Here is a 27,511-nt window from a genome sequence, read left to right on the forward strand (position 1 = left end):
ACTGACGTGACTCATATATCTAATTATGAGTATATTTTGATTTTTATTGGATATAAAAGATTAAACACACATATGTATTGACTTTTATCTTGCATGGCATGATCGTGCGTGGTTTCGTCGGCGCGGCATTGTCGTGCGCGGCTTTGTCAAGGTGCTAAGTATTACCGTTATGCGAGAAATTATCATAGTGATTTTTTAAGGCAACGTACATACATATGTACATATTTACCGCTAATATGTACCTTCACGAATGGATGTATAATAGTTCTGCGCGAAAAAAAAAACCTTATCGATTAAATTCGATCCGTTCGATTATATCAAAAATATATTTATGCATTTCGATTTTGCATAAATTCTATTTGATTTTTTTCGAGCGAAGATTTATACTGTGAGTGGGATAACTTGCACCCGGGTATGAAATATAGCAATTGCTTCAAACTGCCATAAATCAACACTCAATGATACTCATACAGTTATATTCTCAATTTGAAAAGTTTATCGTTTTAATGTCTATTAACTGTCAATAATCTCGAGGGTATTATATTATATGGGGCTACTCAAAGTCACCCGCAGGGTCGGGCCGTATCAAGCCGCGCTCGTTTTGATATTTATCGAATTGAGTGGTTACATTTTATAATATATATATATATATATATATATATTATATATTATATGTATATGTGTGTATGGTGTGTTCCCATGCTCGCTGTGGGTGGGTAGTCATGTCTTCGTCGTGTTTACAAATCACTTATTAAATTCTTGGCTTGTTTTCACGTGTTTACTCAAAGGCCGTGGCCGAAGCATTTTAGACACGACTTTTAACAAGGGATGGGAATGCAGGCCCCAGGCTCTCGACCACACAGAGAGGCCTCCGGGTTACCTGGTCCTGAATCCTTTTGGCACTTTTCGAACCACCAATCATGCCCTCGTCGAACCGTGGTGGCACGCCCCCAGTGCGGCTTTTCTAAAAAGGCGGCCAAGATCATTTTTCAATATCGTACAGGTACACGTTTGAAACGCTTAAATTGACATATATGCTGAGGTCTTAAAAATAAGCAATTTATAAGCAGAACTCTGAAAACAGTTAGTCGAACAGTTGTTTGATTCATCATCTACAGCCGCTCACCATCCCCTGCTGGATGAGGGCCTCTCCAACACATTTCCACTCGTTTCTGTTTTGCATTTCAACTCTCATTCATCTCACCTCACACATTTTCATAATTTCGTCTACCCATCTTCTCAGCGGTCTTCTTTTTACCCTTTTGCATTCTCTCGGGTACCATTTTAGCACTTCTTTTGTCCACCCTTCGTCCATTTCTCTAACCACGTGACCCGCCCATTGTCATTTCAATATCTTCACTCTATCCACTATGTCCACTACCCTTGTAATAAGTCTCACCCACGTGTTCTGCTTCCTGTCTTTCCTCGTTATGCCGAGCATACAGCGTTCCATACATCTTTAAGTGCATTGGAGTTTGTATAACATCTTGGCGTTCAATTTCCAAGTTTCACATACATACGTCATCACTGGCAAAATGCATTGATCGAAGATCTTTTTCTTCAGGCAGGGTGGTATTTTTGATTTAAAAACAACATTCATTCGTCCAAATGCGCTCCATCCTAATTTTATACATACCTTTATTTGCTCTTTCCAAAATTCGTCTAGAATGATACAGCTTAGATTAGTGGTTAGGTTAGGCTAAGTAGCATAGATGCTTTCAACTGTGAGGTCACAGGTTTGATCCCTGGCTTTGTGCCGCTGACCAGACCTTGGATATGTGACTTTAAGGTCGATCGTTTTCTATTAGAGTTTGCCAATTTATGTGATTTTATCAAAATGGTTCCTACAAATTGGCATGCCTGTCATATTTCTCGCAACTTTCAAGTTTACAGCATCTCGAATTTATTGATTATTATATAAATATTCTGTCCACTCTGTAAATTGTTTATCAAGAAGACGCATTGGGTTTACCTGTTAGTCCTTACTGGTATATACATATATGTATACAGTGGCGGACTGGCCATACAAGCGAACATGCCCGATGGCATGTGGGCCCCACTATCTGTTAGAAAATATGGGCCCTCAGTAAAAGTAAATAACTTTTTAACTATTTATAGGATATTGCAACTTTGGGACCTAAAGTTTGGGTATTTCAACAAAACAAATTTCTTACTATATACACAAACAACTAATACCTGCTTTAACAGCCCAAGGATCGGTTAACTTTTTTTTATTAGGCTCGAATCGTGTAAGTTTCAAAATTTGCGTGGGCCCATTTCCAACGTCAATATTATGTAACTACTGAAATATAAATGGGAATAAACAAATTTTCGTGAATAATATAAACAGAATTGCTTAAAACAATTTTGATAAGACGATTCATCATCAAACAGCGATTTAAATTTACTCCATACTTTCAAAATAACATTTGATTATACTTCGATGATATAGTAAGATTTAAATACACAATTTTAAACAGTTTCCGAATATAAAATCTATTCCTAATCTAGACACATCCATGTAAATAGATATATAGGATAGGGGCCCCCTCCCCAAAATCTCGATTTTCGATTAACATTAATTGAAAATATTATGCATTTTTTTCAGCGACGTAATTTGGGAGGGCCATAGGGGGGCACTCGCCCCCCTAAATTAAGGAATAGTGTGAATTTAGAAAATATTATGAATTTAATGATTAATGAGATACTATGGATCTATGAATGCTACGTTTATTTCTTATGTACATATGTTATTTTTGGGTAACTAATAAAATAATCGCTGTTATGTGCTTTGAAGAAAAACAAAACAAAAATTTATCTATTGTTATTACGTACTTACATATGTATAAAGTGAAAAGACAGTTGGTAGAAATTAAGTTAATTGATAGTTTTTTGATGACTCAGTTTGATGGTCGATTAATGTTGACCATGTGAAGATTTGTGGAAAAAAATTTTCGCCTACGGCGCTTTTTTCTCTTTTTACATAATATTTTTTTATAATTACTTTTTCAAAAATAAGTTCCTTTTTTTATATTTTATAACTCAATAAGGTAAAGGATATTTTCCATTTTTATTCTGATATAAAAAAGATTTTTTGAAAAAAAATTCAATTTGACCAATCTTTGCCTGCCCCCACCAAGAAAAAGCTGAAATGACGTCCCTGATTGTTTTCTACCGAAAGTAAAAGCCGCTTTTATGCCGCATTCTATTTACCCAGGACAAGGGTTAAAACGAAATATATGTACAATGAAATTTGTGGATCTATTTTGCTTTTGCCATTTTTCTTGTACCTAAATTTGTTTATTCCCATTTTTTAAAATTTCGTTTATTTTTTCCCCTTGATTTTTAGCGTGGTGGAAAGAAGAAAATTTTGTTATATGGGGGGGGGGGGGACAATTTTTTTTTAGCCCTGGGGGGGCCCCCTTTGACTCCTGGCATGCACTGATTTCAGTCCCAGTCCGCCACTGTATGTATACATCATATGTGCCGTTATTAGGAACTACTCCAACGCATTACAAATGATTAGATTAGTTTTTGTACATATGTATGAAATACTAACAATTTTTCAAACGTAACAGTACACAGAATACAAATAGAGACATCTATGGACAATCAACAAATTTTTGATACACGGCAAATTTGCATTTATAAGATTCAACAAATTCGAAATGCTAATAACTTGAATTCTCGAGAAATATGTATGAATAAAAAAACATTAAATGAGTGAAGTAAAAATATATTTGAGAGATAATGAGAACCTATAATGCAAATTTTATAAGATATAGTGTGAAAAAGAAAAAGTTATGGGCGTTAAAGCAATTAAAATCTGACAAAGTGAGAGGTTGGCGGGAAGGAAATAAATACGGCAACTTACCATTACACGTCAAGATGGTCAAAATTGTAGCATTTTTTAAACTAGTCTATTACGATCATTTTTCACGATAGTACTGGCGGATTTGATTTGAATATATATTGTTGACCAAACCGCGCAAAATGGCAAAGTTTCAAAACGATCGGAAGAATGTAGAATATCAAATCCAAATGTTGTCGGATGAACTAGCGAAGGCAAACATAGAAGAGGCTTGTAAAAAAAATGTTCATATTATGTAACAGTATATTTATCAAATGGATTACTTTCTGCAAAGAATCATCAAATCAATTTAGTCAGATTTTTACATACTTTTCTTAGTTTGTTTGTCCTATTAGTTCAATAGATCTTCTGTACCTTCCTTGCCATTTTCTTTCATACCATTTATTCGTTCCCATAGATACGTGTCTTATTCAATATTATTTCGTCTTCTTTTACAAACCTCCTTTGCGTGTCACTTACGGTTACAATTCAGGAAAAAATTTGCCTCCTATCCGATCGTTTTCATACTTTGCCATATTGCTCATTTTGGTCATCAATATAAGTAAATGGATCCTCCACCATTATGATAGAGATAAAATATCGTTTAAGACGCGTTTGAAGTTTGCAAATTCGAAATCTGGGTGATGTCTATGTAGTCTTTAGTTTTATACATAGATGGCGGTAGTAAAATAAAATTATTGGTATTTTTATTCAAAATAATAATTTATATATCAATATTATATACAAAACTAAAAAAGAGGTTTGTTTTTAAAAAACTTTTTTTTACAAGGCTATTTTTTATTTATGTATTCAATTATATGTATCTCCTACTTAACTATTTAGATATTTCTCTTTTCATTTTCCAAGTATAAATCATTTTTATTAGTGTTCTTGTATTCAAAATACAAGTTTAACATCCACATAACACTCCCAAATCATTTTTTTCATCTTAATCTATACTAAATATTACTTTTGGATATATCTTTTTATTGGTATTAAAATTCAGTTCCCCATATTCAAGTATTTATTTTATAATAAAAAAAAGTATACAAACATTATTTATAAGTAAGTTTTCCTTTATAATGAACTTTTTGTTTTTATTCATAATTGTTATTGTTAATTTCAGGATGTCACATCAACGGACAGAAAGTGTCAGAGGGCAGAGACGCAACCATTGAAGAAGATCCTTGTCTCACTTGTCACTGTTCCAAAAATAAATTGACGTGCGCCAAGCGTGCTTGTCCAGTTTTAACATGTCCGATAGGCTTACAAGTCATGTCCAAAGGAAAATGTTGTCCGATATGCTCAGAAGGAAAACGGGCAACGCTTTTGTTTCCAGGTACATAAAACATCCACGATTCTAATACGTTGATTAAAATTAATTTTTTAGTAATTTCACATTTCGCATTAGTTTCAGAACGTACTATGAACATGCCGTGCATTATTGGTAAAGACTATCGAAAACATGAAGAGTCTTTTACTTTAGATAAGTGTACGAAATGCTCTTGTTTCAACGGCACTACCATCTGTAGTAGAACATCGTGTCCTGTCCTAGAATGTGCTAAAGAACATCAGAAAACATCTCCCGGAGAATGTTGTCCTCACTGTCCACAAATTGAAGAAGTTCGTTCGACGTGTACAGCCGAAGGACAAACTTATGCTGTAAGTATAATAAATCAAAATATAGATCCATACTATTAATTAGTATTCATTATCCAACTGTGCATACTCTAATAGTTTCAATATTAAATGAAGAATTGTTTCTTATTGTATGAAATTATTGTTTCAGGATGGCGAATCGTGGCGGCTGGATGACTGCAAGTCATGCATGTGTCACTCTGGTGAACCTCGATGTGCCATGGAACAATGTCCTCGTCTATCTTGTCCTTTGGGACAAGACATGGAACGTCCACCCGGTCAATGTTGTTACCGGTGCGTGGAAAGGGACAGTGTTTGCACAGTTTACGGTGATCCTCATTACAAGACGTTCGACGGCAAATTTTACAACTTCCAAGGTTCATGCAAGTACCAACTTACCGCTGATTGCGTCAACCACACCTTCTCAATAAGAGTCACAAACGACGGTAGATCCGCAAGATACTCTTCCAGAACCAAAACTGTGTCGATGAAAATCGGAGACACTAAGATAAATCTCGGACACAAGTTGAGGGTCAAAATCGACGGAAAGCGGATAGAGATGCCGTATAATGGCAGCATCGGTAACATCACCAGAGACAAGGATGATAATGTTGAAGTCAATACTACTATCGGTATTAAATTGTTTTGGGACGGGGCTGGCTATTTAGAAGTGAAAGCTCCTATATCGTACAAGAACAGACTCTGCGGCCTGTGCGGCAACTTTAACTCGGTGGTACGGGATGATCTCAAGACTAGAAACGGAGTGATATTTAAAGAAGCTGGTAGGGAGAACTCTTGGAAGTTTGGTGAGTCGTGGAGGGTTGGGGGTAAGAAAGCTTGTTCCAGAAAGCAAGACAACGTGCACAAGGAGAAGCCGTGCCATAAGGCTACGAAGAAGCTAGCCAATAGGATATGTAAGATGTTCAACAAGTCTAATGCGTTCACAGCCTGTCGGCACAAGATCAATCCGCATAATTATTACGAGTGGTGCGTGATGGATATGTGCGAGTGTCCGAAGAGGAATTGTTACTGCGAGTCGTTCAACGCATACGCACGGGAGTGCTCTCGGCTAGGTGCCATTATGGACAGTTGGAAAATGGAGACCAAGTGCGATAAGGGAAGAGGGAGAGGAATGTTTGATGTGGGTCGGAGGCAAAGACATAAGACGACATCCACACCATCGCTGCAGGTGCCCGTGTCCATAGAGCCATTGTTGAGACCACTTTCGGGTCGCGTCCGTCGACCTCCTCCTATTTTACACTAGTCAATATTGCCACAAGTGCAATAAAGGTAACTATAATACATATATAATATAATATATATTTAACTAGTGTTGTACCCAATGAAATACCATCGCATGGGTGTTGGCATATTAAGTTATAAAATAAAAAAAATTAAAAGAAATGTGTCGGTCCGGCATTCGATCCGAACACTGCAAGCAGTCGAATTTTTTTCAAATACCTTTGAAATATATTTATATTTAATTGTTTAGTATGAAATAAAAATGGTAGAACTACATACCTACCTGTATATAAATAATATAAAACACCAGTAGAAAAATTAATTAAACAAATAAATTTTCAAAAGATGGCACTAAATGCTCAGCGACTAATTTGCTTAGAGGAAATATTGGTAGCCAACAGTATATATAGAAGTTTTTTGTTGTTCTGTTATTATATTCGTACGTTTTGTTGGCAGTGTTTCAACTGTGACGTACATATATAGAATTGAAACGACTATTATAGTACGGCAAGCGTTATCTTACACAGACAAACAGAATAGCGATATATATATATATATATATATATATATATATATATATATATATATATATATATATATATATATATATATATATATATATATATATATATATATATATGACTAGTGTTGTACCCGATGAAATATCATCGCGTGGGCTATGGTATATTTAGTTATTAAATTAAATAAAAAAAAATTAAAAGCAATGTATCGGTTCTGCGTTTGATCCTATTTTTTTCAAACACCTTTTTATATATATTTAATTTAATATTTATATTTATTTGTTTAATTAAAAATTAATTAATTAAATAAATTTTCAATAGATAGCACTAAAATGCTCAGAGACTAATTTGCCTAGAGGAAACATTGGTACCAAACAGTATACATGTATAGAAGTTTTTTTCTTTCGTTATTATATTCGTATTACATTCGTACATTTTATTGGCAGTGTTTTAGCTGTGACTTACATACATATGTATAATAATAGAAACGACTATTATAGTACGGCGAGCGCTATCGCAGATACACACACAGACACACAGAATAGCGATATTATATATTACAATATTATTTTCAAAATATCTTCAACTGTTTTTGGGAAAGCTAACACCCTGATGAATTCCACTTGAATATATAAAATTGCAATACATATGTACATATATGTGTTAAAATAAATATGAATTAATATTAATTTCTTGTTTGTTTCAGTATTATCACATGGGATACAATCTCGCACAACTTTATAATAATAATATTATAATTTAGCAAGTATGAAAAGCAACAGTATTGTATTATTGAATTGACCAAGGCCTGTATTTGTAGCTGCCACATTTGTATAGTTTTTTTAATTTTATTTTTATTATTGTTATTTCAAATAAATATATATATATCTGTGTGTATGTATAATGGGAATATAGCTGAACAAGACGGTGTAAGGTTTAAATATGTATCGTTAAAGTTTTTAAATAGACGGTACACATTGATACTAATTTTATTAAAACTATATATATTCATTGCTTAGTGATAGTTTCAACGCATTGTAAATGTCAAATTTCGTCAACGGAAAGTAAACTGTGAATGATTTGTTATTCTTATATTATTTGTAAAATTTGTGTCACTGCCAATTTTTAATATATAAGGACACGCACATATATAAAAATAATCTAGGAAGATCTTAGGGTATCTTTATTACCTTTTTTGTATGAATTTTTATTAGTATTCAATGCCGGAATGAGAAGATGAATTTTACAACTAATACGTAATAATTTATAATTAAAAGCACTTTGTATTTTTAGTTTTTAGAAATTGCATATACATATATATATGTATTTTGATTGAAATGTAACAATCGCTTAGATCGATCAAATTTACTTACAAAAAATTTTTTCATTTGCAATAATGTGATCTCATATATTATTATAAATATGAAAAGTACTTGTAAGTTATATTTTAGCTAATGTGAAAATTCTTTAATAAAATAATCTGAACGATTATAGTTTGTAAATACTTAATAAAATTAAAAAAGTCAGACAATTCAAAGTATTACGCGTAATATTCTCCCATGAACAAATAATTTGATTTTTTAGTGATAACGTGCTTAATTTTAATATCCACTTACGTATGGAGATAGTTTTAAAATCGTTTTATTAGTAAATTGTACGCTGAGAATTAATCTTTTTTTTTATTATCATTTTTATCACTTACTCATTTCAGTATTTATATCGTTCAATATAATTTTTTTCTGATATAATTTAATCAAAATTTTAATGACCGATTATAAAATATTCATATTTTATTTATCAATCTTGGAATATATATCATTGACTATTGTTTTTGGTTATCAAAAGTATTAATACAAAATCGAATGAATTATTTACAATATTATGACGTTAATATATGGTGAACACAAATTTGAATTTTATCATTAATTGAAAAACATTTATCTATTGTAATTTGAAAATTTGCTTTTTGATTAATTATATTCTTAACATAATACATCCATATATATTATTCATATTTGTGTTTGTCAGAATGGAACGGGACATATGTAAATGCAAAAATATGTATTCACCGAGTGCCATGTATGTATCTATTTCAACGAATTTATAACTTTCTTTCTCTTGGGTCAAAAGTAAAAGAATTATTATTTGTTTTCGATTAATTATACGGAATAAAGTTATTGTAAATCAATGTAAATGCCCATGTTAATTTATATTATTTTTATGTAATTTATTTTATTACATAAGTTATCGATTATGTATATGTGAATGTTGTTATTTTTTTACGATGGAACTTTTTATATTGTGTATCTCAACTTTTTTATTATTACTTTTTAAGTATTACTACTCACAACTACTATAAAGTTATAAGGCTTTGATTGTCGTTGTTTTTATATTGATTTGGTAAGGTTTGCCGCTGGTTTGTGAATCCCCTTCAAGGGCTGAACACGCATAATATAAAACAAATCGTAATACCAAAGAGCTTAGCTAAAATGTTGCCATTTCCATTAAGTATTAAACTGAAATCAAAGATGTGTATTTGCGGTTAGAAATTTTGACTTCTCGTGTTTCACACTATGGACGCTACATACATTAATAAAATCGTTAATTTCATTTTTTACAAAATGTTATTTCAACTAAGCGTTACGGGTTTTAAAAATTATTGTTAATTATATAATAAAACGGTGGCATCTTATCTATGTAATTTTTTTATGTAACAACGAAGGATCTCTTTATTTATAAAAGTGATGTTCAGCCCTCCACTACATTCCTGATGATGAAGATTAGTTGACGGACCACCGCAGTTTCAAGCCTTTTCAAGTCATAGTCATAAGCTTGAAAATTTCTTCAGTGATTTTGTTCCTCTCTGGGTACAAAACAAAAAAAAAACAAAAAATATACATATACATATAAACAAATGCGTATATCTGTAATATTCTCCTCAAGGGAAATAATAATATTGTTATAATTAAATAAAAATTTAAGCTTTATTTATATTGTGTCAACATGCCAGATTCTGTCATAGTGAAATTAAATAAATATTTAAATTATATGAATAAAAATATTCAATTCAAATCGTTTTTCATTTTTCCAAGACTGTGACTGAAGCCAAACATACATATTTTACATTTGGTGCAAAATGTATTAATTAGGTACATATATAAAGGTTTTTCATTCCGAATTGACCCTTTTTCAAAAAGGATCCCCTTTTGACCCCAAATTGACCCTTTCTCAAAAGAAAATTGACCATTTTCTTTAAAAAGGTTTAATTTGAAATGAAAAAGGGTCAATTTGGAATGAAAAACCTGTATCAATAAAATATCTTCAAATCTTTTTTTATTATTTTTATTATGTAGAAGAAAACTCAGTACATACATAAACACAAATTAAAACAATAGAAGACTTACTACCAAAAATTTTACATAACACTTCTTATCTAAACATACATATTTCAAAACAATCATTGTTAAAGAATTAGAAATAAGTAGTATCTATGTCTCTCTCTATCTCTTCGATACTGAGCATTGTGATATCATGGAACATCCGGCACGTGATGGACGACTCGAATCCACTACTCCTGGTGCCGAGCCAAGCTGATGATAGCGTACAAAAAGGATCTTGTAGTGTGAGGAATCTTCTTCATGCACGCGTCCCTGATCCAGCTTCTCTAGACTCTCATTTATCCTCTTGACAACATGTCATCATTATGTTAACATTATGCACTTTCTGCCAAACTTCTGGAAGACGGAAACATCCGTCCGCTTTGCAATCCAAAGAATGCGGAGCATTCGCCTCCAACACCACATTTCAAAGACATCCATGGTGTTCTTATCCTTCCTCTTCAATCTCCAAGTCTTCCATATAGTGCGATCAAGAAAACTAATGATTTCACCGGACGGGCTATTCCATATCTTTGTCAGACTAGTCATTGCCAATTTTGCTATTCCAATTAATCTTCAGATCTTTGCTTGACAGCCTCCATCTTTTGAGACCAATATACCCAGATAAAGATGTTCATTTCCCTCTTTGTAATCTATTAGGGAGTTGATTGTTGTCAGAGTCCCGAATCCGTCCAAAAAAACCAGCTTCATCTAAGTTTTGTTTATTTCAAGTCCTAAATGACTACTCTCCACTTGTACTTTACGCAGGAGCACACTCATTTCGTTTTCATTGTAAGCTATCAGCAGTGTATCATCCGGGAACATTAAAAGAGAGTAAAGTAAAAAGATCAGAAGACAATATGCAACCTTGTCGCACGCCTTTCTAATCTCGGAATAGTTCCGATAGGAACTCTCAATCTCACCAATTCCATACTAAGAACATAGTATAAACATTAATTGTGTATCTACTATTCATATGTGAACCAATATAAAAATATATATCTATTTATTATAATTATACTTAAACATTCACTTTATGATATGTTCTATAAACAAGTAAGGTATCAAATGACCACTAAGATTTATATTTTGGGTTTTTTTTATAAATACACATAAACATTAACTTAAGACTTCTAGTACACAAAAAAAAAACTTAAAATATCCTGTGTCATAAGTCTCATCCTAAAAAATGACTAATATGTATAGTATTTTAATTACACAATCCTCAGTCCACGTCAAAGCTGGGGGGAAAGGTTCTATTATTTAAAAAAATTAGTTCACTTTCATATACATACATTTTACAATTTTTTAACATATTACAATCCTCCCCTCTTTAGAATGACAACAATCCTCTAACTGGTCAAACTTTTGCCTCCTCCTGAAAAAAGCTACAATAGCGGCCTTAGTCAAAATACTTCTAAATAGATTCTTTCAGTGATGTTTGATATTTATGAATGAGTTTTGCTAGCTTTCTTAAAATTCTTCGCTTAATATCACTGCTTTTATTCAAGATTACCCGAAGCTTGCTCAAAGTGAATCCGTGTGGGTATTTGCAAAATCTGCAACATATGTACATCTATATTGTATAAAAGACAAAAGAAAATGAAATGATAATGTGTGAAAAAATTTAAATACAAATATATCTTACATTTGAAGATTTGAAGATGTGAAAGTAATTCAATTAACGGAATCAAGTAGCGGAATCTTGAATCAACCCAGTTACTTCGTCAACTTACAGTTTTGCTCTGAGCTAAAGATTCACTTCAATATTTATTTGGTTTTATGTACAGAATACAATGTAGGTAATAACGAAATAGAAGAAGTAAAGAAGGTAGGTTGTAAATTTAGTTCATTCATAAATTGTTATACATTTATTTATTTATATAATTTATCTAACAATTAATAATTATTAGTGACATCTATGTTACAAAACTAAATTTTTTTTAATATCTGATAAAAAGGGTAATTATTTTAATAAAAGAGCCTTGTAAAAAGAATCAAGAAGTCTTGTAGTTCATTTAAATCTTTCGTTTTATATTTAGCTATATTACAAAGATTTTAAAGTATTATCTTCAAAGTTATTTTACTAGTTTTTTGAAGTATAATAATTTCATTCCGTAATTATTTTTGAATGACATCTATGTTAAAAATTATAAACTTAATATTCAAACCAATTTTTATCTATTAGTTTAATTTAATAACAATAGGTGATATAATGTTTATTAATCATTTTAATAAAAAATAAATTAAAAGGAATAGCGATTTAATATAAATTTCACTTGATTCATTTTCATTATCAAAAATACAATTACCTTAGCAAATTTCATTAAAAATTATTCATTAAAAGGAATTTGAAATTTTGATAAGAAAATGATAAATACAATTTTACTTGATGTTTGTATAATTTCAATCAAATATTTGCACAGTTGAAATATTCTGTAGCCTGCCAAGTATTTAACCATTGAAATAAACCCACGTATCCACACGTCTAAGTTTTTGACTACTTTAAATTGCTTTCCTTACAAATACCAATTATTTATATAATAATCTATTGTCATACTCAAATGATTAAAATATATTTTGATACAGTTAGTAAAATTAAAAAATTATCAGAAATTCGTTTTCTTTGTATATGGTTGGTATGGAAAACCAGATTGTATTATTCCAACCTGTAATGTTTCAAATGTTTGCCACAACGTGTTCTGAAATACGTCCAACCAATACGCGCCAGACATTCTTGCCATATGTTTTACAGCAAATTACATAAATCACTAGACGCTAATATAATGGTTTTCAGTAACATCTGCAGTCAAAAGTGTGTTCCCCGTGAGACTGACGTGTGCCACGATACCTTTCATTGGTACACGTTTCACCAAATATAGTTTAACATTTGTCAATTGAAAATGTTAAACAATAATTTAATTAAGTGCATTCTGTTATTACTAGTTTCATCTATATGTAAGTTAAATATTTACATTTTGTATTCAAAATCAGAAAAATATTTAATTTTCATACATTTAATGCGCAAAATATTGAAAGCTGCCTTATTGCTTTTGTTCTGTTCAAGATTGTTTTGATGATGAAAAATGTAGACCAAATGAGGAGTATTTGACTTGTGGCTTAGCTTGCCAGCCAACCTGTTCAAATTATATGGACGATGTTTCTTGCCACAAGCACTGCGTCAAAGGATGTTTCTGCAAACCGGGATATGTGAGAAACACAAAATTTCGATGTGTACTTCCAGAACATTGCTTTTTAGTCGGTTTGTAAGATCACTAATAACTTTTTTGCAATGTAGCATAGTTGCTACCTGTTTTTTTATATGTTTTAATGCTCATTAAATGTGACATATAGAATCGCTTTACTGAAAAACACATTGGTTTCAAAACCAATTTAGTTTTTATATTAAAAATTTTATTTAGACGATCCACCCAAGCCCAAATGCAAAGGATACAATGAAGAATTCAACGATTGCGGTTCGGCGTGCCCTGACACATGCGACAACTATATGATTCAACACAACTGCACCCGACAGTGTAAAAAAGGATGTTTTTGCAAAGCAGGATACGTTAGAGATGAAGATTGGTTTTGTGTACTTCCAAAAGATTGTCCTCCAGCAGGTATTAAGTGTAAATACATTTCATTTTACTTTCTTCTACATAACTATGTAGGAAATTTATATGTTTGACATTGCAAGACCATTGACTGACTGACTTTGTACAAAAAAAAAAAAAAAAAAAAAAAACAGTGGTCCACATTGATACACTGAAAATATCACACTTACAGTTTCTCGTATATTAAACTATCATTTGCATTAGTGCCGCCTTTACCCGTTTGCAAGAAACAGAATGAAACATACACCGTATGTGGATCGAACTGTCCTCAAACCTGTGCCAATTATGAAAAACCAAAACGTTGCTCCAAGATATGCGTCCCAGGATGTTTCTGCAAGAAAGGATATGTGAAGAACTACAACAACACATGTGTTCTAATCAAAGAGTGTCCACCCAGAAGTAAGTTGAACTATATTTTACAATAAACTAGCCGAATTGCTCAGCAACCCTCAATCGGCTGAAACTTGAGAAAAGAGTAAAGAATTTTTCAAATCTTTCATAGTCTACGGCCTGAAATGAGCATTATGAAACAAATTTGGTAGCTCTTTATTGAAAATTGTACATATAGCTAAAAAAATGAACAAAAATTCTTCTTTATATACATATTAGTGCTGTGCCCGATGAAATATCATCGCATGGGTTATGGCATATTAAGCTATTAATAAAAAAAATAATTAAAATAAATGTGTCACTCCTGTGTTCGATCTGTACGCAGTCGTATTTTTTCCAAATACCTTTTAAATATATTTAATTTAATATTCATATTTAATTGTTTAATATGAAAAAAAATGGTAAAAACTACCTACCTAACTACATCTAAAAAATATAAAACACCAGTAGAAAAATGAATTACTTAAATAATTAAATAAATTTTAAAAATTGATGGCGCTAAATGCTCAGAAACTTATTGCCTTTAAGGTCTATTCATACCTATTCAGCACGACCCGAATCCTGCAAGTACGGACAGTATTCTTTAGTACATTCTACCTATATGGACATGCAGGATACGGGTCGTGCTGGATAGGTATGAACAGACCTTTTTTCGTACATTTTGTTAGCAGTGATTTAGCTGTGATGCACATATGTTTGTCGAATAGAAACGACTATTATAGTACGGCGAACGTTATCGCACACAGATACAAAGACACACAGAATAGCACTATATTATATATATGATGTACACGGTAGATAAATCCTACGGAAAACCATAAACATAACGATCACATAAACTTCTTAAAAATCATACTTGTATCATTTACAGTACATTTACGTTCTGTATTACATTTGTATCATTTACATTCTGTCTAGCTTGTAATTTTAGTCACATGGAGGCAATGCTTAAACACAGTCATTTACCAATGACATTTCAAATGAATAAATTTAAATTTTCAAGCTGCTGTTTGCGAGTAAGGTATCACTATTGTTTAAACAAGTGTTTCATTCGTAGAATCGCGTTTTAACCTTGCTGAAAACAAGAAACATGATTATACATACCACTACATTGTGCCGATGCTAACGACCATCATATAAAACACATTTTTTTCTTTTTCATAATAGTGAAATCTTGTGACGTTTCAGCTGCAATTCCATATGTGAGCGATGGGTCGATACCGGTGTGTCCAAATGTACTCGAAGAATATGTAGCATGCGGTGCCGGATATCAACAATCTTGCGATAATATGAATACTACAGCGTTCTACGATAATAAGTGTGTAGAAGGGTGCTATTGTAAAACTGGATTTGTAAGGGATCGAAAAGGAAATTGCATTCTACCCAAATACTGCCCGCTACGTAAGTAGTCTAGCTGTAGGATTTCAAAGCACACACTCATCAATCATATTACATAAAGAAGATATTCATTTATCGTTTCAAAATCATTTCAGCTACCTCTTCCAACTGTCGGTATTTGGAAACACCAGCTACAAGATGGTACAATTGTGTCGGAACCTGCGATGAGCCCGATGAATGTGAACCGGCACCGATTGACAGTTGTGTTTGCATGAAAGGCACTTTAAGGGATAATTTTGGACAATGTGTCTATCCTGAATTCTGTCCTAGTAAGTTTTCACATTTCATTATTTAACTTATTTTACAAACATATTATCAGGGGCTTCATTCAGCTTTTATCAGGGGGCAAAAATTTTGACCAGCAAGAAATTACTCTCTATGGGGGGGGGTGTATTATATTAAAAAAATGAGTTTATATGAATTTTAACTACATATTTCTTTTAATAATTTTTTTATTTATATATTTTAACAGTAAAATTAGGTTAAAAAATCTTTGGGTATAAACGGATATTTATAAAGTACAAAATAATCTCCTGAAAATACATTGAACGTTTTTTTTAAACAAAAAAATATAAAATTAGCATAAATTAAATGTTGAAAACGATAAAGTTACTATAATATCATTTTATTTACAACACCTATTGTAAAATACAACACATTACAATAATGGATACTGTTTAGATTTTATTGACGCATATAAATTAATAACTGGACAGTCCCGTTCAAATCTAGGGGGGAGGCAGCTGCCTCTCCCAAATGGCGCCCCTGCATCTTATGTTTTAATATTAAAAAGATAAATTTCCGTATTATTCCAAACTATATAAGGCAAAATACAAACATATGTCCTGTTGTGTTATAAAGCAAATATAAATTAAATTTGTACAAGTGAGCTAACAAACCAAGACCAAAATATTAGTTTATATGAATTATTACTATTTGTAAAATACGATATAAAGTTAAAAGTGGTGCCAGTTACTTTTTGAATAAAAAATGTATGGTATCATTAATTAAATTGATTTCATTTTAATATTACTGTTTTTATTGTATTATAAAATTAGCTTAAATTATATTATAAATTTAGTATATACAGTTACATTATTATAATATTTTTTATTAAAAAGTTGAAAATTTCATCATATACATATATAATAGTGCTATTCTGTCTGTGTGTCTGTCTGTGTATCTGAGATAACGCTCGCCTTCTATATATACTGTTTGCTATCAATGATTAGCGCCATCTATTGTTTTTTAATTAATCGCCATCTATTAAATAAAAGCGTCATCTATTTTTTATTTATTTAATTAATTAATTTTTCTATTGGTGTTTTATATTGTTTATATGTAAGTAGGTAGGTATTTTTTACCTTTTTTTCATATCAAACAATTAAAAATTTAATTTAATTAATTATATTTTAAAGGTATTCGATAAAATACGACCGCGTGCCGATCAAACACAAGACCGACACATTCCTTTTAATTTTTTTTTATTTAATAACTTAATGTGCCATAACTCATGCGATGATATTTCATCGGACACACTAGTACAAATATTTTGATTAAAGTGAGGTATTATATACATAATAGATCTCGAAACGTTTGGTATTACCTAATAATATATTTATTTACAACAATATTACAGCATCAATTTGAATTGAAATTTTTTCTTTCTTAATTCTACCAATTCCGAGAAACCCAAAGATCATTTACTCCAGTCTTGAGACCCCTGCTTTTATAAATTAATAGTTTAAAAAAATATTAACAAAAACTATTGTAGGTATATACATATATTTTAAGTGTTTTTTTTTTTCAATTACATAAAAAATTGTTTTTATTAATTTGAATACAAATTTAATGATTAATTTTTTATCGGATTTTGGACTTACTTGAGTTTGCACTAAATTTTTTTTTATAATAAATATCATATACAGACACTAATACTTGTAATAAGCTATAAATAATGACAAACGTCTAGAAAAATATATTACCATAAAAATTATATTTATAATAAATAATAAAACACCATTTGTTTCAATAGTTTTGCCATTTTTTTAACGCTCTGACACGTTTAATCATACCAATTCTTCAATTTATTTACACAGTTGGATGCTACGGCCTAAATGAAGTGTTTGACTGTGGAAGTCCGTGCGACACCAAATGCAAAAGTCTCGGCAAACCCTGTAACATTCGCGCCTACGAGTGTGTCAAGCAATGCTACTGCAAAGATGGTTACGCCAGAGACCATCGCGACAGATGTGTACCAATAAAATACTGTCCCAGAAAAACACCAAAGGCAAACATTTTCGCACCGAAAGCCGCTACGAAAGCCTTGCCAATTTTTGTGCCACCTACGACGCCCAAGCCCGTGACAAGTTATCGGCAAAGAAATTACGAATGGAAGTATATATAGTGCATGAGTAAATTTTAATGTTTAATATTTATGATACTTTAAGTTTGTGATATTTTTTGTATAACAAATGAAAACAAATAATAATAATGATAACAGACGAAGAAATGTTTTTAATGCACACTATTGTAGATTCGGAGCTCACTGTCAAACATTTTGCATCTTTAAAGCGCAAAACTGATAACTACACATGATCTAATTGTTATTGACGATAAATCAAGGGAGACTGAATATTAAAATAATAATATTTCATATTTAATTCACTCCGGTTAACTGTCTTTCAATTTTTCGAAAACATTTTTCCTTTTGTTTATATTTTCTAGTAACATTTTTCCCAACAACATTTCAATGCATGATTAAAGGAATTCAAATGCGATTGATAAGTTAAATTAAAAATAATAACTTTTAAACATATGTATGTACATATATTGCCAAAAAATATTAAATTATTCTGAAAGTGTTTGATGAAATTTGAACAGAAGAACATAGTATAACTAAATTTAGTCAAACTGTGGAGTTATCACATTTCTGCTATAAGGACGCGATTTGTATTACATATTTGCCATGTAAAGCCGGCGATTTATTTGTAATATTATTGCAAGAAAATGCTTATAATATATTCAATTCAAATTTTAAGTCAAATATCATTTAAATAGTTCACACTGATTGTTTTATGAATATTTGCTCACAAACATGTCACAAATGAATCGCTGGCTTAAAATAACAATACTATTTTCCATAAAGGACCTAAGCCTGAGTAGTTTTTTCATTAAAATTTGAATAAAACTATTTGTCTTTTTTTAAACAATTTTTTAAACACATTTCACAAAATAAGCTCCCGAGTTTAATTTTCAAACATGCTATCTTGCAATAAATAGCAAATAGCAAATTATTCCACACAAAATTCAACCTGTTCATAAATCTAATACCTTTTTTGATTTCGGTTTGGAGCCTCAAATTTGTAAAAAAAAAATACTTAAAGGTTCGTTTATACCAGCACAGCTCGTCCGACAACTGCAAGTAAACAGCAGTGCGAAAAATGTTATTTAATGCATTTTATAATATATGGACACATTCATATGTATGTTCCGTAAATGAGTATGTGACGTATTAGTAACAGGAGCAACTGACACGATCTATTCGTACTGGTTTTACCAGTACAGTACGGGTTTTTTGGGTATCTGTCCTGGCAGAATCCAGTATATTGATTTTCTGATGCCTGATTTTGTAATCTTGGTTTTGTTACATAACCTAAAAAAGTGTAAAATGCTCACCTTATATTATACAGCAGTACATGTTACCGAAACGTATCAAACAGAGCCGGTTTTCTTTGGCCACTGTAGAAATATTCACGTATGACGTGACGTCATAATGGCGAGTGCGCCCGTACTAACTTAAGCACTGCCATGTGCATATGAATGTTCTCAGAAACGTCATATTGTGATAATATTGTTGCGCAGGGATGGGCTCAGGATCCGAATGAAAGGCCAAAGTCGCTTCACAGCGTTTATTCAACGATTCGGAAAGTCCACACGAAACCACCGCTCACTCCAGAATAATCTGATTTACCGTGTGTACCTTCTTATAAAGGACAAGTTGCCCGTCACAGCTTCCCTGATCCATTAATGTGTCTATTGTCTAGGTCCTAGACTAGTGCTTAGCCCTAGACTCTAAGGCTAGACACTCAAAGGTCTACCCTGACGAGTCCATTGTTTACGCATGCACTCGCCCAGGGGTGTAAAAACTACAGCGTTTCTTTTGTTCGGGCAGTTACTGAGTCCCGTTAGCTTAATTCGGAGTCTCTATTGTTCAGCCACGAATGCACTTAGACCGTGGATATTCTCTCTCATGTTCCCACTTTGCAATAGTAATCAGCAGAATAGACAGGTGGTTAGCATATAATGCTTTGAACAAAGTGGTCACGGGTTCAAATCCCACTGGCTTCAGTTAGCATTTGTGACTCTATCACAGTTTGCCAATTTATCTGATTTCATTGAAGCGGCAAAAAATTGGCAACTTTACCCATTTTCTCGCAAAATCTCAAAATTCAAAATCGAGTTTTCATCAATCTCGAATTTCGCTGAATTGTATAAAATGCTGCAAATTTACAAATTTGACCACAGATGTACCTGTGGATATTAATTGATATGCAATTATGTACTTTGTATAATATAAGGGCTTTTTTTTTAATAAAAAGGTGCCGGAACTCAATTTTTTTATTGTCAATTTTCTTATTGGAAAAGATTATATTCAAATTATATGTATATATAGAATATTCGTTTGAAACATAAAAAATGCTGAGACAAAAAGGTGTCGGAACGCCGTTCCTCCGCGTTACATGGGAAAAAAAGCCCTGTATAATACTAATAATATTTGTATAAAATGTACAATGTTTCTGGCCAGCAAGGCGCATTGGGGTTACCTGATAGACCTTTCTGGTATAAATTTAAAAAATAAAATAAAATCGACAATACTACGCAATTAATATTATCCCGTATATTTAGTTGCGCTCTGCAATGTGTCTGTGAACCGATTTTGCCTTGAACTCGTCCAAAACAAGTATGAACGTGACGAAAACGGGCGGTGCTGTATAGTATGAATGGAAGTAATCTCTTCCGAGCAGTGCTGTCCCGAGCTGTTGACGTGCAGTGTTGGATAATATAAACGGACTTTTACCAGTGATATATCCTGTGGCTAAAAATAACATAATAGACGAAATATCAAGTGTGATTTTCATTTGAGTATATCTCGCGGTTGCAGAAGTTGGGGTATTCTTGAATTTTGTGTTGACTTTGAAGGCACATCTGCATGTGGAAGACGCCGGTCTCCTACTTCCGGTCGCTGAGTTAGCATTCAATTTCCGATCCGGTAACTCCACTCGCCGGCTTTCCGGCTTCAGGACCTCCACCCTCATCACCATTCTACTCTGGCTAACGTGAGATAGATCCTTCTTCAACATTAGACATTCTCGCTCGTATCCTACACATTAATTTTCTACATTGCTCTGAAGAAAAAAACCTAATACCAACGCTTTTAAGATATGTACATATGTATCAGTGGCGTGCGGTGACTTTTCAAACAAGGGATGCTGTCTCTTGTTTGAAAAAAAAAACCGACCAATTTATTTTTTAAAATTTTATTTTATTCTTCGTTCCTTTTTACAAAATTCATCGATAACCGCATCATAGAATTTTTTATTGTTTTTTAAATTTGACATTATTTTCTTTTCGATTGCAATTTTAGTAAGACCAGAGAGTCTTTCTTCACTTTGACTACTTCTGGTGAACGTTTTAATTCTTTTCATAGTCGAAAATGATCGTTCAGCCGATGCGCTCGTGGAAGGTATCGTACAAATTAATTGTATTAAACTAAATACTTGTTCCAAAACTTCTATTAGATCATCTTTCACAATTAATTCCTTTACGTCATTTATAGATTTCAAATGAAAATCTTGCGTTGAGTACATGTAAATTAATTCGCTTTTTAATTTCATCAAATCAAATTATTTTCCATAAGTTAGGTGGAGTGATTTAAATAGGATATCTGGAAAATTATTTTCATATTCTTTAAATTTTTTGACGTTAAAAAAAATTAAAAGAAATTTTAAATTTTCGATATCTCGAAATCGATTGGTTGTATTTACTGAAAGAGTTTCTAAAATTTCAGAATAGTGAAGTTTATACGTTGTTTTCACATCTTCTTCACATTCAGCATATTTTCTTTTTCTATTAAAATTTTTAGTTATTACTTTGTTCCACAATGAATCAAAATCGTCTTTTTTGTTATCTAAATATTTTACAAATTTTTTAATTTCACTTACGCAATACGATATGTCAAAGGTTTTTTTTTGTAAAATTTCAAATAAAAAATCTGCCGAATTAAATATTGCAGAAAATAAATGCAAATTGAAATTGAATTCAAACTCTTTTAAATAACGATGAAGGACTTCAGCATTTATGACAGCATCAGTATCCCATTCGTCTTCATCATTAATTATTTGATTAAATATTTCCATTAATTCTGTTTGATATTCTAATACCATATTTAAAATTTTGCTATTGTAGTTCCATCGTGTAGGGGCAGCAGTGGGAAATCGTTTTTTTATTTGACAATCGAGAAGGGAAATTCTTCTTGAAGACTTACAAAAAAAAGTTGAAAATGACAACATACGGCTGAAAAAACGTTTGCATCCGGATATATGGTTAACAGATTGCGACAAAACTAAATTCAATCTCTGAGCGTAACAATGGACAAATAAAGAATTAGGACAAATATCTCGAATTTTTCGTTGCACTCCATTATGCTCCCCGGACATTACAGCCGCTCCATCATACGTTTGTGCAATTAATTTGTCCAAACAACCAAATTCTTCCAAGGTCTCACGTATGTGCTGAAAAAGAGAATTAGCTGTTCTATTGGGACTAACATCGACAAATCCAACTAATCTCTCCTGAATTTCATTGTTTTCATCTACATATCTAAAAATAGTAGATAGCTGAGCTTTGCGACTGATATCTGTAGATTCGTCCACAATTATGGAAACAAATTTTGATGCACGTATTTCAGTTTTAATCTCATCTAGCAAGACTTTTGATATTGCGGATACCAAGTCATTTTGTATATGGTTCGATAATCCAGTAAACACCGTAGAGTTATCTAAATGAGTTTTCAATTTTATGTCTGATTCACTCAACAGATACAGCAATTCAATATAATTCCCTCTATTTTACGATTCCTGGTGTTCAAAATGTCCTCGTAAAGGTTGTTCTTGTTTTGCTAAAAAACAGATCGCGCTTATTAATTTCGACAAAATGTATCTATTTGCAGTAACTTCTTTGTTGTGCATTTCAATATTTGCTTTAAATTGAGCACTTAAAAAATTTTCTATACGAGGTCCCTTTCCAAATTTTTTAAATTGAGCAGCAGAACATATGTGAGCTTGAGAACATTCATGTCTCTTGCGCGATTTACTTAAATTGTTTAGGTCAGAAAATCCAAATTTACTCCAGACATTCACTTCTTGAGAAAATAAAATACATGGCCAACAGAATAATTTCGTTAAGTGAGCACATCCACAAATCCATGAAATTTTTTCGTATGTTTCTGTGTTAAAATACCTTTTAAATGTTTTTGTTTTAGACTGAATATTTAATATTGGTGTGGGTTTGGGGCTCTTAACAATAATCTCCTTTTCATTAAATGGGAGAGAAGCAAATCTTCTTTTCAGCACATTTTCAATTAAACAATTGCAATTATTATTGATCTCGACGACAAGTCCACTCTCATTGTTATTTTCGATATCCATATTAAAGGCAATAATGAAAACTCGTAAGTAGTGGAACAGTAAACTAAAAATAAAGTTAGACGAAACTAATTAAAATGAAAACTTAATTCAAAAGTAAAAAATAACCAACTTACAGTATAAATGATTAACTTCGTCTAAAGAAATGAATCGGCTAGCTTTTTGATAAATAACTTGGGGCGTAGCGTGCGGAAATATCGATCAACAGCGGCTTCCAAGTGAAACTCAATAGATAAGCAAACAGAGAAACCGAATCCACCGTAGAGGTTAAACAAGTGTCAACGCGTCCGCGCGAATAAGACAGCCTCATAGTGCGCATGCGCAAATGGGATCGGTATCGACTCCGAATCCATGACGCGGGCGCACTTCAGTCAGCGTCTACTCGCCAGCGTCACTCGCCTGTGGCCGGCCGGCCGCCCGCCCGCCTATGCGAATCCTTAATAAAAATTATCAAAAGATCCTATATAATGCATCATGTAACAAAAAACACGTGATATGTGAAATATATATATATATATATATATATATATATATATACTCATAAACTACATCATAATCACGTACATCACTGAGAATACATCGAAGCGAAATTCAAATATTTATTAAAAATACTCTTGGCTTTTTAAAGTTATAGGGGATGCGCCGCATCCACCGCATCCATGGACCGCACGCCACTGATATGTATGTGTGTAATATGGACATCTTTCTTCTTGTTAATGCCTTGTCCGCATCCGGACGTTGGCGACCACCTCGTCGATTATTTGAAGATATCTGCATCGGTCTTCAGCGGCTCGGAACAACTCTTCGGCGCTCATATCGGTCCACATGCGCATGTTTCGAAGTCAAGATAACTTTTTCCTGCCAATCCATTTTTTTCCTTATATTTTCCCCATGGTTATCAAACGGAGAAATTCGTATTTTGGACCCCGTATCATGTGTCCGAGGTACTCCATCTTTCTCCTCTTGATGACGGAAACAAGTTCCCTGCCTCTTTCCCATCATGCCGAGGACAGCCTCGTTTGATATCTTTTTGGTCCACGGAATCTTCAGCATACGCCTATAGACCCACATCTCAAAAGCTTCGATGTAGCTGATCATCTTGGTCTTCAGAGTCCACGTCTCACATCCGTGTAGTAATACTGTGTAGTAATAATAATATGGACATAGCTTAATCTAATATCATATCTAATATATGTATAATTTGGAAAGAGACTTTGTATGTACATATGTATGTAACCTTCGTTCGTTGGGTCGTAAATTTGTGACGTCATCGAACAAATAATCTGATTTTTTTCGATTTAAAGGATTCAAAGTCCCCGGGGGCAAAGACGCCGTGGGCGAATCCGCCTTCGCGCCGGAGGCGAAGCCCTAGGGGGCGCAGGCGCTGGATTCTGGTATACACATTATTTCGAAAGAGACTTATTATATATGTTTGTTTGTTCACGACAGTCAATTTAATAAAAAAAAACGAATGAGTATTCAAATAAATTTATATAAAATAAAACTATTCAAATAAATTTAATAAAATGTTTACTATTAGATTAGTCATGTTTAAGCGGTTTATATTACAAATACCGAGCGAAGTCGAGTAATACAGCTAGTTGTATAATAAAAATATAAATATATCGTACGAATTAATAATGATATGAAAATACGCCCATCATAGCTGGAAACCACGAGAACGTCCATGTTGTATGATTCAGTGTGTACTTAACATAGAGGTGCAGACACAGAGTGGTACGCAGTACGTATTTTTATTTTTATTTTTAGATATATGTACATATCTATTTGTGGTTTAGTGATTACATCCTAAATGTGAATCGCTACCAGGATAACCGCCGCTTCGAAAATCACTCGCGTGAATCTCCTGTCGCACGAAAATTCGTCGCACAAGAAAATTGCCGTACAGAAAACTCAAATATTTCTCAAAACTGCCTAAATCTCGTATAAAAAAGCATTTTTGAGCTATATTAAGGAAATCCGCGCGAGCGATTTTCGTAGCGGCGGTTATCTTGGTAGCGATTCACATTTGGGATGTAACCCGTTTACCGTATTTGTATAATAATCTACATATACCGTCGCGGTCCTTCGCAAAATTCATCACCTGGAGTGTTTTCGGTGATATTTTATCTTTTATTGACGTAGGTTTGACATTGATCGATAGCGGTGATTCACACATTTGAAGAAATTAAGACAATCTTTTCGAAATAATTCGAAGTTCGTCCGAATTAACAATGACAATAAGATCACCATTAAGATCACAACTGGAAACGACTTTTTTACCATAAACGTTTTTTAAGGTAAACGGGCACGAATTTATGCAATCATTTTATTTAGAAAAAAAGTAAAACGCACTGTATTTAAATTAATTGAATACCTATATATAACCTTTGTATTGCGTTTTTGTCTTAAAAAAAATCGTAAATATGAAAAAAAAAGTCATTTTTAATTGAATTAGTTTTACTGATAATTTTTTGTAAAATAAGTAAATAAATTTCCGATAATGTAATCGGAAGTTATACAATTCATATATTTTCTATGTTTGCATTGCATTAATAATAAACATCTTGAATTTCTAGTGAAGTTAAGAAATTAAAAGGTAAATCCGACGTTAGATTAAATGAGTTCGGGGGCTGTATGCTGGAGAACCCTGGTATATATTGTATATTTCGTCGTAAGAAAGTTTTAATTCTCGTTTGAATCGCCCCTCGAATCTTTGCATCCTTAAAAATGTTCCTTTGCCGTGACCTTGTCAAAGTTATTGAAACTACTTTCAATAATATTATTTTTGGTTTATAACCTGATCCTCTCCTGTTAAATTCTCAACTAATCGCTAAGTGCTGTTCGTTTTTTCGTTGTTCAAAGAAATATATGTACGCCTATTCCCTAAGAAAGTCTGGATATGCTCATTTTTTAAGTTCTTTCATAGAAATTTGAAATTCATAATTGTTAGCTTTGAGAAAAATAAATTTAAATAGCCGGTTGATCAAACCAAAAAAGCCGGTCTTCCGTTTTTTGAAAAATGATCAAAAAGCCGGTTTTTCGGTTTTGGCTTTGTCTTAAGTTTAATATAATTTACATATATGCTTCAACTATCGTTAGGAAAAACTGCGTCCAAATATTCTATAAATTTTTCGTCCCATTGTTAATCGTAAAGTAAAATAAACAAATCTCACAATTTATTCGTTGATTTTTGCTGGCTGTTTTTGCCGTATAAGTTCGAATGTGCGAAATGTCTTCGCGAGAGTTTCTAAGCACGCTTCTGAGAATCTCATGTGAGAGGCATGTGTGCTCCCAAAAACGAAATAAACGAAACATTAGATAGATAGGAAACGTTTTTACTTTATTTTAGCGAGTATTTCCATCGGCGAAGGGTTACTGAGGACAACAGATTCGAGCATTCCTACACATTGAAGCAGAGGAAAAAAACAACGAAAGGAAATAATACAAAGTTTTTGGAATACTACACGTGTATAAGAATACCGATCTGGAAAAAGTTGCCAATTTATTCAAAAAAGACACACCACACGAGGACCGCAGAGAGCGACCCATATAAAAACCCTTCTAGTTTTGAATTTTTGGCCGAAAAGGATAAAGGATGGAGGTGCGAATACATTACAAAACGCTTCTCAGGGGCTTTCAAATTCTGTCAAGTGATCTTTGTCTGCTTTGCATCGATTGAATATAGCATCAAAATATAATAGCACAGTGACTCACTGATTTAGCATCTCATAACAAAACAAAATACTAAATTAGATACACTCAGAATTAATGT

General features: G+C 32.4%; 2 protein-coding genes across 3 annotated transcripts; both read left to right on the forward strand.

Moving 5' to 3' along the window:
• Window positions 1-828: 828 nt before the first annotated feature.
• Window positions 829-6,463, forward strand: LOC143914121 (BMP-binding endothelial regulator protein-like). Its single transcript, XM_077434211.1, has 5 exons — window positions 829-1,003; window positions 4,977-5,189; window positions 5,268-5,512; window positions 5,640-6,385; window positions 6,436-6,463. The coding sequence occupies exons 1-5, from the start codon at window positions 829-831 to the stop codon at window positions 6,461-6,463; spliced, it is 1,407 nt and encodes a 468-aa protein (XP_077290337.1).
• Window positions 6,464-13,081: 6,618 nt separating this feature from the next.
• On the forward strand, window positions 13,082-20,876 carry LOC143914908 (zonadhesin-like). Of its 2 annotated transcripts, none has more exons than XM_077435311.1 (7): window positions 13,082-13,586; window positions 13,696-13,890; window positions 14,051-14,248; window positions 14,447-14,641; window positions 15,821-16,033; window positions 16,126-16,299; window positions 18,130-20,876. In XM_077435311.1, the coding sequence occupies exons 1-7, from the start codon at window positions 13,532-13,534 to the stop codon at window positions 18,435-18,437; spliced, it is 1,338 nt and encodes a 445-aa protein (XP_077291437.1). In that variant the 5' UTR covers window positions 13,082-13,531; the 3' UTR covers window positions 18,438-20,876. The 2 variants fall into 2 exon arrangements, with proteins under 2 accessions (XP_077291437.1, XP_077291436.1); XM_077435310.1 differs by having other exon boundaries at window positions 13,089-13,586; window positions 14,051-14,257.
• The last annotated feature ends 6,635 nt before the right edge of the window (window positions 20,877-27,511 follow it).

This window comes from Arctopsyche grandis, chromosome 7, assembly GCF_051622035.1.
Source record: "Arctopsyche grandis isolate Sample6627 chromosome 7, ASM5162203v2, whole genome shotgun sequence".
NCBI lineage: Eukaryota > Metazoa > Arthropoda > Insecta > Trichoptera > Hydropsychidae > Arctopsyche > Arctopsyche grandis.

What these genes read in the sequence shown, in the direction of transcription:
- LOC143914121 (XM_077434211.1), top strand. Translation starts at nt 829, where the DNA reads ATGGGAATGCAGGCCCCAGGCTCTCGACCACACAGAGAGGCCTCCGGG. An exon ending in CCGAAGGACAAACTTATGCT is followed by an intron (nt 5,513 to 5,639) that starts GTAAGTATAATA and finishes TTATTGTTTCAG; the next exon opens with GATGGCGAATCGTGGCGGCT. An exon ending in TGCCATAAGGCTACGAAGAA is followed by an intron (nt 6,386 to 6,435) that starts GCTAGCCAATAG and finishes ATGCGTTCACAG; the next exon opens with CCTGTCGGCACAAGATCAAT.
- LOC143914908 (XM_077435310.1), top strand. Translation starts at nt 13,532, where the DNA reads ATGTTAAACAATAATTTAATTAAGTGCATTCTGTTATTACTAGTTTCA. An exon ending in ATTACTAGTTTCATCTATAT is followed by an intron (nt 13,587 to 13,695) that starts GTAAGTTAAATA and finishes GTTCTGTTCAAG; the next exon opens with ATTGTTTTGATGATGAAAAA. An exon ending in CTATCCTGAATTCTGTCCTA is followed by an intron (nt 16,300 to 18,129) that starts GTAAGTTTTCAC and finishes TTATTTACACAG; the next exon opens with TTGGATGCTACGGCCTAAAT.